The 10577-nt window shown below is 40.6% G+C and overlaps 2 protein-coding genes across 4 annotated transcripts; one reads left to right on the forward strand and one right to left on the reverse strand.

Moving 5' to 3' along the window:
* Positions 1 to 1465: 1465 nt before the first annotated feature.
* LOC111465230 (zinc finger BED domain-containing protein DAYSLEEPER-like) lies at positions 1466 to 5424 on the forward strand. Of its 2 annotated transcripts, none has more exons than XM_023109579.1 (2): positions 1466 to 1749; positions 2997 to 5424. In XM_023109579.1, exon 2 carries the CDS (start codon positions 3018 to 3020, stop codon positions 5157 to 5159), a length of 2142 nt encoding a protein of 713 aa, XP_022965347.1. In that variant the 5' UTR covers positions 1466 to 1749; positions 2997 to 3017; the 3' UTR covers positions 5160 to 5424. The 2 variants fall into 2 exon arrangements, with proteins under 2 accessions (XP_022965347.1, XP_022965336.1); XM_023109568.1 differs by lacking the exon at positions 1466 to 1749 and adding an exon at positions 2367 to 2472.
* A 372-nt stretch (positions 5425 to 5796) lies between these two features.
* On the reverse strand, positions 5797 to 9826 carry LOC111465217 (probable galactinol--sucrose galactosyltransferase 6). Of its 2 annotated transcripts, none has more exons than XM_023109550.1 (6): positions 9681 to 9826; positions 9518 to 9573; positions 8002 to 9395; positions 7683 to 7892; positions 6903 to 7037; positions 5797 to 6659 (listed from the first exon to the last, which is right to left on the reverse strand). In XM_023109550.1, exons 1-6 carry the CDS (start codon positions 9817 to 9819, stop codon positions 6041 to 6043), a joined length of 2553 nt encoding a protein of 850 aa, XP_022965318.1. In that variant the 5' UTR covers positions 9820 to 9826; the 3' UTR covers positions 5797 to 6040. The 2 variants fall into 2 exon arrangements, with proteins under 2 accessions (XP_022965318.1, XP_022965327.1); XM_023109559.1 differs by having other exon boundaries at positions 9518 to 9566; positions 9681 to 9791.
* Positions 9827 to 10577: the final 751 nt, after the last annotated feature.

The raw sequence follows: 10577 nt of genomic DNA on the forward strand, positions 1-10577 counted from the left end.
TTTTTTTTTTTTTTTTTTTGTTATTTCATTTATTGATTTCAATTTAGTGCTCAGTACATTTAATAAAATAGGCTACATTGTGCTGTCCATAAACGAAAAAAATCCTAACGTTTGACTTTTTCCACGACAAAATTAATTAAGCTGATGCTTTTTTGGTAGTTGAGAAAATTAAAACTCTTCGAGAAATATAATCTCTGTTTGGAGAGTAATTTGCGTCATAATACAATTTTTTTTTTAATTATTTCGAATAAACGAAATGAAATTTAAAATATTTATGTAAGTATTTTTTAATAGAGAAAGGGTAAGAAGAGAGGTGATTGGAGGGTTGTGGGTGCGCACGTGTGAAAGTGTGGGGACGGTTGCATGGAAATGCATGTATGTATATATATATATATATAATTATACATCACTGACACTGTCTACCAAACACACATGCATAACAACTGTTGAGTTATTTATATATCTAAGCAATAAAAAGAAAAAAAAAAAAAGAAGAAAAAATCCCTTTTTTCTCGGCTTTCTTTTTGGTTCTTGACAAAATGAGATCACGACGCCCATGGAGGACACACACTCTTCAGCTTTAATTTTGAATGGAGATCATAGTGCTCTCTGCGGCTGCTGACAATTAATTCATTCCATTTTTATTTTATATACATATACTGAGACTATATACTAGCGTTGGGGCCGTTCGTAGCATTGTCATAAATAAGCTATGACGACACATAGCATATACCGTTCTAAGCTATCCTAACGTGTTACACTAGGTTGGGAGAATTTATCTGATTTCTTCGTTGCATAATGTCTCGTCATGGCTAACATGAGTTTAGTAAAGTTGATGTGGTTAAGACAAATACTTGGACCAAAGCGTTGAAGAAATTTGAATTTTCTATTCTATATATATTTTGAAATCACACGACAAAAATGTATAAAAAAAATGCAACCATTCCAACGGTAACAAAATACAAAAAACTGCTCTAAATTTTGATATCGCTTCTCTCTCCTATTTCCTCCATGTATGGTCCCCATCGTCTACCATCGCCGTCGCCATCTATCATCGTTGTCTCTGCTGTCAGTCACCGACGTTATTGTCGTCTTCCCTTCTTTTTCCTCTTCTATTTACTTACTATTTATCTGAAATGCACAGAGAAGAAGAGTAGAAGAAGTAGCAGAAGAAATCAACGGCTATGGGCCCAGCCCAAGCGAAGAGGAAGAAGGAGAAGAAGGAGGCTTGGAAGAGCTCCTATGGGCCCAGCCCAAGTGAAGCCCACTTATATGTAGTCCATAATATTTGGTGGGCCTCTGTGCTTACGGACCCTGAGGTAGAGAGTTGTGGGCTTTCTGGTCCAGTTAGGAAAAAGAAAAAATGGCCCAAAAATCAATTAACAATATTTTATTAAAAAAGAAAAATAGAATAATTAAAAATAAGGCCAATGGACCTGCCGCGAAGTCCAGTACCCAAAAGAAGAAAAAGGAAAAACCCAAAATTAAAAAAAGAAAAAAAAAGAAGGAAAGTCTTCCCCGAATCCTTATCTACCAAACTGAGTCCCTCTGCTAAAAACTAAGGTCCAATTAGCTTTCTCGGGTTAGTTTTGAAGCCCAATCTCCGATTCTCTCTCTTTCTCTCTATTTCGGTGCTTATTTCCAGGCTCCATCGCTTGCCGGACCGGAAAGTCAAGGCAGGGCCAGACCAGACCAGACCAGACCAGACCAGCTCGGGTCTCTGTTCGTGGATCTCATTCGAAACCACGGGTAAAATCCGAGCTCTTTTTCTGACGATTTTGAAATCGATGAAGGTTTTTCCTGTTTTCCTTGACTGTATTCACTTTCAGTTTGATGGAATTTCGTTTTCTGGAGTTGTTGGTTTCGGAATTGCGTGGTGTTGTTTTATTTTTGTTTCTGGTGATTTCGAGATGGGGAATTTAGGTGGAAGTCTTCGTTCTTCTGTTATTTGTTGGTCCGGAAATGAGGTTTTGTTTTCGTTAATGCTGTGTTCAAAATTCAGTGTCTGGTGGGTTTTTCCATTAAAACCTGGGTAGCTGGGCTTGAAATGCCCAAATCTTCTTCAAACCCTAGATCTGAAAACTCGTCTCTTTCGACTGCTATTTCCTAGCCCATCTTAGATATAGTTTTTTTTTATTATTACCCATTTTAGCCTCACGGTTCCTCCATGTGGACTACCGTGATTCGGGTGAAATCTCTTAAGTTTGAATTCTGAAAGTGGCTCTAGGTGGGCCGAATGTCTTTTCACAATAATTTGACCCGATTTTCTTTAGTGGGCCCGGGCTAAGCCCATTATTCGGGTTGGAGTTGGGATTTGTTTCTTGTTTAACCTTTTTTTTTAAGACCTCTCTCTCGAGCCGCCTCTAAAACTGAGCTGCCGGTTGGGCTTTGGGGACTTTCACAAATCTGATTGATATGACTATTGAGACGGATCTTCTTCGGTTCCCTATGCTTTCTGGGTTTGGGAAAATGGTATTTTTGCCTTTACTTTTGTTTTTTTGGGTTCGAGTCCGACTTACTAATGTAGCCATTCAATTCTGCTTGCGCCTGTTTCCTTCGGACCTGGGTTCGAATCCGACTTCCCAACGTGACAAATGGGCACATGGTTTATTTTGTTGGCGTCTCGAGTGATTTCATTTGCTTTGTCTTTTGAAATAGCGTATTATTCCACTCGCTCAGACTTCAGAGTGGGATTCTATCGATTATGCCTTCGATGCTTCATTGGCTGTGTCTAGTTTATATTGTTCTTACCAGCCTATTTAATTCATTTGATAAGGGTAATGTAACAATAAATGGGTTGGAGGGAATGCATTGTGCCCACCTACTTAGATACGAGTTTTCTTGGCAAACAAATTTTGTTGGACATGCAATTTGATCCATGCCTCGTGTTAAACAAATATGGTATCATTTTAGCTTGGTCAAATACCCATATTTCTGCTCTAAGAATGAGTGCATTCGATGTGTATTTATTTATTTATTTTTACTTTGCTGCACAGGAAATTATCTTCCCATACGAAATGGCAACTCCTGATGAAGAAAACATGGCAACTCCGGGCAAAGAGATCGTGTTGGTCCATCATGATGAAGACCATAATATGACAACTCCAAATGGTGAAAACATGATAACTCATGAAGATGAATTAATGGAGACTCCTGATACAGACAAGCTGGGATCACCAGATGAACATAATGAACTCGCTTTAGTCGAAGTACAGCCTAACAAGAGGAGGAAGAAGAAGTCTATTGTCTGGGAACACTTCACTATAGAGTCTGTGAGTGCTGATTGCAGGCGGGCGTACTGTAAACAATGCAAGCAAAGCTTTGCATATAGTACAGGATCCAAAGTTGCGGGCACTAGCCATTTGAAGAGGCACATTGCTAAAGGAACTTGTGCTGCACTTTTGCGTGGTCAGGATAAGAATCAGTTGGTGGCTACCTATACCCCACCTTCAAAAGGGACTGTTAGTGATACACCAAAAAGACGGTATCGAACTTCTAGCTCGCCTTATGTTATGTTTGATCAGGATCGTTGCCGTCAAGACATTGCCCGGATGGTCATCATGCATGACTATCCACTTCATATGGTTGAGGATTCTGGATTTGTATCATTTGTCAAAAACCTTCAGCCTCGATTCAACATGTTGAGCTTCAACACTGTTCAAGGGGATTGTGTTGGAACTTATTTAATGGAGAAACAAAATCTAAGTAAGTTTATAGAAGCTATCCCGGGACGTATATGCCTTACCCTTGACATGTGGAGTTCTAGTCGATCAGTAGGTTACGTGTTTATTATGGGTAGTTTTATTGACAGTGAATGGAAGTTGCATAGACGGGTTTTGAATGTTGTAATGGAACAATATCCAGAATCACCTAATGCACTTAGCCATGCCGTTGCTGTATGTCTCTCTGATTGGAGATTAGATGGGAAGTTATTCTCTCTTACGTTTAATCTACAGAATGAAGCTGCCCTTGACAATCTCAGGCTCCTAGTTGCCATTAAGAACCCCCTTATTCTCAATGGTCAATTTTTGGTTGGAAGTTGTATTGCCTGGACTTTAAGCGACATTGCAAAAGATGTATTAGATGCAGGAGAAAATACAATAAGGAAAATTCGGGATAGCGTGAAATACGTGACAACCTCCGATTCTCACGAGGAAAAGTTTTTAGAGCTAAGGCAACAACTTCAAGTGCCAAGTGAGAGAAATCTCTCCCTTGATGATCAAATGCAATGGAATACAACCTATCATATGTTGGTGGCTGCTTCAGAGATGAAAGAAGTATTTTCTTGTTTGGGTACCTCTGATCCTGATTATAAGGAAGCTCCATCAATGGAAGATTGGAAGTTGGTTGAAATTCTCTGCACATACCTGAAACTTCTTTTTGATGCAGCAAACATCCTTACCACCACAACTCACCCAACTGCTATTACCGTCTTTCATGAAGTGTGGAGAATTCATTCGGAGTTGTCTCGGGCGGTGACGAGTGAGGATCCCTTCATAAGCAACCTTAGTAAAAGGATGCTAGAAAAGTTTGATAAATATTGGAAAGATTGTAGCTTAGTCTTGGCAGCTGCTGTAGTGATGGATCCACGGTTCAAGATGAAGCTTGTTGAGTTTAGTTTCACCAAAGTCTATGGTGAAGAAGCTCCTGCATACATTAAGGCTGTTGATGATGGAATTCATGAGCTCTTTGATGAGTATGTGGCACTGCCTCTACCCTTAACCCCAACCTATGCCCAAGATGGAGGTGCTGATGGTAACATGAAGGCAGAAGATTCCCAGGGAAATCTTCTGTCAGACAATGGATTTACAGATTTTGATGTCTACATCATGGAGACGACTAGCCATCAAACGAAATCAGAGCTCGATCGGTATTTGGAAGATTCTTTGTTACCCCGTGTGCAAGACTTTGATCTATTGGGATGGTGGAAATTGAACAAGTTCAAGTATCCTACTCTTTCAAAGATGGCTCGTGATATCTTGTCTATTCCTGTTTCTTCACTTCCTCCTGACTCGGTATTTATAACCAAAAGGAAGAAATTGGATCCATATCGCTCCTCCTTGCGTCCCGAGACGGTGGAAGCGATGATATGTTCCAAGGACTGGATGCAGTCTGGATTAACCGAAGTGTCTAATGCCCTGGTAAGAATGGAATATTAGTCAATGTTTAGGTCTGTTTAGCTTTTGTTCATAAGTTGCTATGTGACATCTCTCTTTAGGTTCTACTTTGGTATTAGGTTAACAGTTCTTGTACCATTTAAGGCAATTGTAATTCATCCTTAAAACTAGATTCTAGAAAAAAAGTTTTAACTCTGTGATCATATGTGCTGCTTTCTAGGAATCGTTCGGTACACCTTGTTCAAGAATTGCCGTAAATTATTGAGCTAATGTTGTCTTATATATTATCACATGCTTCATACATTTCTCATTTGGCGTTCATCTGTCGAACTACGGGACATGGAGTTAAAAAAAGACATTTTTACATCTCACCATGTTTGAATTTCGACTTCCATAATTATGATATTATATTACATCTCACCATGGTTGAGGATGAATTTAGTTGATCTTTTTTTAGAGGAACAAATGATGATACAAAAAACCTATCACATCAGCTCGATGATGACTCGCCCTTCACAGACTAGCTGTCCCACACCTACCTTTTCTTTTTTGGATCAATATAAGCAATAACTCAAGAATCCCGTTTGAGGCGCTAGAAAGGTTCTTATGTTTAGGTCATAATTGCGGTTGATAAAAAAATGTGGCCCATGGATAAAGAGAGAGCAATTAAGAAAACTAGTTCACTTAAATAGTATCCCATTAGTAACTTAATATTTCTGTTATTTTAAGGAAAAATGTTCCCAAAGTTGTCTAATTATTGATAAAATAACATAAGAAAGTTATTTAGGTTCAATTCGGCATCAAATACTTCACGACTCCATCCCAAAACAGAGGCAGACGGCAGAGTTTTGTCATGGTCGAAAGGAATCCTATAACCGGCTGCCAATGATACGATCGGTAACAAAACAATACACCGAAAATATTCATAACTCTATTTTAACGTCGTGAACTTTGAGTTCGCCTTCAGGCATTTTGTCAATTCCGAAAGTCACCAAACCGAACTCAGAATCATAACCAAATTCAACAACGCTTGAATCCACCGTGCACCGCCGTGGCTTTGCCGACGAGTACGCTCCAAACCGCCCACGCCCTTTCACTTCCAAGTGAACAATTCCGCCATCAAGCTCCTCAGCCCCACCTTTTACTTCGTATTTCAACCCTTCAATTGCACCACCGGCGTTGAACATATCAATGAGTCCAATGGGAGCGAAACTGAAGCCAGGGGCCAAAAGTTTGATCGGAGTAATGGTGAAGATGTCGAACTCAAGGACTTTAAGAGAAACGGGGAGGGCTGAATTGTAAGGTAGAGTGACGAGGTCGCCGGAGCGGTAGCAGTAGAAGGCACAGTCGCCATTCCAGCCCGAATCCGCTGCGGCTTCAGAAATGTGGTGAACATCACGTCCTTTGACGTAACCAGAGATGGCGTCGGAGTTGGTGTCGTGGAAAGTGTTCTTTCTTTCTTGGCTGTTCCAGGCGGCCCCTTGGCAATTGTAGATGCCGATGACGCCAGTGTGCTTGTTCAAATTCCATATCTTTAGCAAGCTGAAAGTGGTACGAATACCGAAGTCAAATTCTGGTGAGAAAATGCCGCAAAAAGCGAAGAAAAGAACAAACTATTGAATGATATCCCTACTTTTTTTTTTCTTTTAATACATTCTAAGGCCGCCAACACCATTATCTCTAAGGCATAAAAACAGCCACCAAACTCCATGAAATTGTGGGTTCCATTCCCATAAAGTGAAGGGGGAAAGAAGAGGAAGTCAAATCCAAAACAAAAACACTCACCTGACGCTGTCTCGTGCTGGATCTGAGAATAAACAGTCCCTCGTTGGCCGCCCGGGCAAGCGTGCTCTGAGCACCGAGCCATCAGGCAACACTAGTTTCTTTAGAAGCTCGAAATTGTGCTTCCCCGGGGCATCACTGATGGCAAAGAGTAAGTAATATCAAGATTAACATGTTTGAAAGTGTAAATTCGATCCTAAACTTTATAGTCTTGCACTTAAAGAAGTTCAAATAGTTACCTAAGCTTTTTTATTTTTGGTTTTTTTCAACAATTGCATAGTCAAACTTTGACAAATGAAGAATATAATAGATGCTGCCTTATCAATAATGCTACCTCAAATTTTATAAGTTCGTGTCTAATATCTCTAAACTTTATTAAAGAATGTAATAGATTGTCGTGATAAAACTCCCCAAAAGATTATGTCTAACTTTACCACTTAAAAGGTACTTGTGTTTATTATAGATATGATTCCTATTATTAACTCATATTGGTTAGCTCAACTTGAGCACTTTTAAGCAGGGATCCTTTTCTAGATTAAAATCACTTTTAAGTATGGACCCTTTTCTAGATTAAAATTTTGACAAGATTATAATGATTCAACAAATTGTAAAGTATGTTTTGGCTTAACCAGTGAGACACCAACTTCACTACGTCATGCATCTCCTCAAAACCTAAGAAAATTATGAACTCATGAAAAGAATTATTGCGGCAGAAAGAAAGTATAATTAACTTCAAATCTTAACAAATTGAACAAATTGACCAATGACGAGTGATGGTCTAACCTGACATAAACAGGGCCACCGCTAATGGCCCTAGCAGAAGCGTGGTACTCGGCGGCGGGATGAAGGGAATGGAACATGTCCCAATCAGGCTGCATAATCTCCCCAAGAAAAACGCTGTTGTAAGCCACTGCTGCGATGTGGATCGTATGGGACACCGGATCTCGCGGGTAGAAGTCATCGGAAGCTCTCACAACCGCCGTCTGTTTCGCACTGAAATTAAACGCAACCACAAACCAAAGACGTTTCACTACATTTTGCCTAATTTCTAAGCAAATCGAAACAAATTTCAACAAGAAATTGTGAGTTTCTGTTTACTAACCAGTAAAGAGCATCTGTATTGTGGCTCATACACGCAATGATGTCGTTATCTGCAAAATTTTTGGCCACCGACGCGTCCAGAGCCTGGTGATACTGCCGAGTCAACTCAACTCGGCCACCGAACCCAGCGCCTAGAGTCTCCAATATGCACTGTACGTCCACTTTGACTCCGTCGATTCCGGCGGAGGCGAGATAACTATGAAGTTCATTGTAAAATTTGAAAATGTTCTTAGGGTTCACCAACCCCAATCCTTGCAGAGCCAATGCGTCGTTCTTCCATGTTGGCTCATTCTCAGTAACGCCTTTCGATACCTTTGGATACTGCATCAACGATCCGTAGTCCTCCATATCCTTCACGCCTGTGCGAAGTCCTCCCCAATACCCAGTAATCGCGTGCCATACGTACACATACTTCAGTCCGTACTTGTTCTTGGCGATCTTCGCGATGTTCTTGATCCCTTCCGTCGGATTCTCTTTGTTCTGGAACTTCGAGTTCTCTCTGATGCCCGTCAGCCTCTGCAATGGCGGCTGCTTCGGCTTTGTTTCCCCTTCTTTCTCGTTCTCCTCCTGCGGATCCCCGCCCACCGATTGCCAACCGTCGTCGATAATGACGAACTTCGGCGGCGTATCGCTGGAGGAGAGAGACTCCAGTCCCGCTTCGACGCCGTCTTGAGTAACCTCCTGGTAGAAGGCGTCCCATGTACACCAGCCGAAATAGTCAATTATTGCAGGCAGTTTCTTCTCTTGCCGCAATCGGAAAGTCTTAAGGTGGAGTTTAACGGCTCTGACCGCGTCGGCGATCGCGTCAAACGGATCGGTTCCGGCGTGGATGAACAATGAGTGCGTAAACGACGACGCTTTGGTGTCTGCATCACCACTTTCTAGGCAAAGCTCGAGCTCGTCCTGTCCGTTGCCTTGAAGACAGGCTCGGAACGAACCTTCGATCAGAGGGAGAAAAACTGTGTATATGATCTGATTCTCTTCGTTTCCATCGTCCGATTCGAGGTGGGACCCATCCTTCGTCTCCAGTAACAGAAATTGCGTCTCCAATGGAATCTCCTTCCCTTTGTCGCCCATTTTCTGGGCCATCCACCACAACTTGAACCGGAAACATGCCATGAACCGGACATCCCGTAAGGTTCCCAACGGAATCACCTGACGACTCTGCTCCTCCTCAAAAACCGCCCCAAGGAATACTCCTTCCACCGGTCCGGACGACGAACCGGACGTCGCGATTACATTATCCGGTACTCCCGTCAGGATCGTCCGGTCTTTCACGATGAGCTTCCGGTCGGAGATCCGGATAGCCGGTTTGATCGTCATTACTCCTGTTATTAAATCTCCTTCTAGTTCTTTTCCGTTCGAGTTTCTAGTTTGATTATTCGCCTCGCGTTTCTACATTTTCAGATTTGTACCGTCCAATATCAGATTACAGATCGTATGAGAAATCCGAAAATAGAGACTTAAATTCGTTCATCCATATCCAAATTAGTTCAGAGTTCATTTAATTAGTTTACCTTGAATGCTTCCACCGACAATCGCCGGCGTCTCGAAGATGTGCAAATTCTAAGATATGAAAACAAATGGGAAAATCATCATCAGTTCGAGAGAATACGATTTTCTCCGGAAACAAACATCGAAACAAACAGAAACAGAAGAAAATGACGGAAAATATAATACCAGAAGCAGAGTCGTTCTTCTTTACTCTCAGCAGACTGAAATCAGAAGAAATCAACGACGGGAATGCAGATAAACGAAAGAAACGAGACGTATTTATAGTGAGAAATGGCGAATTAAACAACGAACGATTTAACGCCATGGCTAGCGACGTCCTTCTTGTTCTAAACCTTTTCGTCTTCCAATGAGCTTACGTTTATTCTTTTTTACAGAATCATCCAACGGCACAAAAATATCCGCCCTGGTTAATCGGTCACTTCAACGGCCGATGAGGAAGCCACGTTGATCCATGTTTCTCCAGTAGAAGATCTGGATCCTTTAGAACACGATCTGCTAAAGTCACAGGGGGTTCACAGGTATTTCCGTCAAACCATACGCGAATCACGACACGTGGATTAGCTAAGAACGTGGGATTCTGAATTTAACTAACGGCCTCTCACACGTGTTACTATGTGCTTGGTTGAGCCAATTAGTGTATTTTACTGTCGTGTTAATCGTTATACATGTGCAATAATTAAATGTGCTGACCTGTCTCCACATACTCAAATTTTGTCGTCTTTTTTTGACAAAATTATGACCGTAGATCGTATTGCCATTCGTGATTACCACGTCATATTTTACTCATCAGAAAAATTTCTTTAAAACTAATTTAAATTTCAAACAAAAATACGTAAATCATTTTCTACTTATGTCTGCCAAAAAACTAACTAAATTTACCTTACTCATGAAATAATATATATTTATAATCTTCTTCTTAATTTTTATTAATTTTTTTAAATAACATGAAGGACAAATTTAATTTTATATTTCGATTAAGACAATATAAATTTAAATTTATTATCTAAATAAAAAAATAAAATTTATAGTGGAAAGTAAAAAAAAAAAAAAAAAAAAAAAAAT

The sequence above is a fragment of the Cucurbita maxima genome, unplaced genomic scaffold (genome assembly GCF_002738345.1).
Source record: "Cucurbita maxima cultivar Rimu unplaced genomic scaffold, Cmax_1.0 Cma_Scf00002, whole genome shotgun sequence".
Taxonomy (NCBI): Eukaryota; Viridiplantae; Streptophyta; class Magnoliopsida; order Cucurbitales; family Cucurbitaceae; genus Cucurbita; species Cucurbita maxima.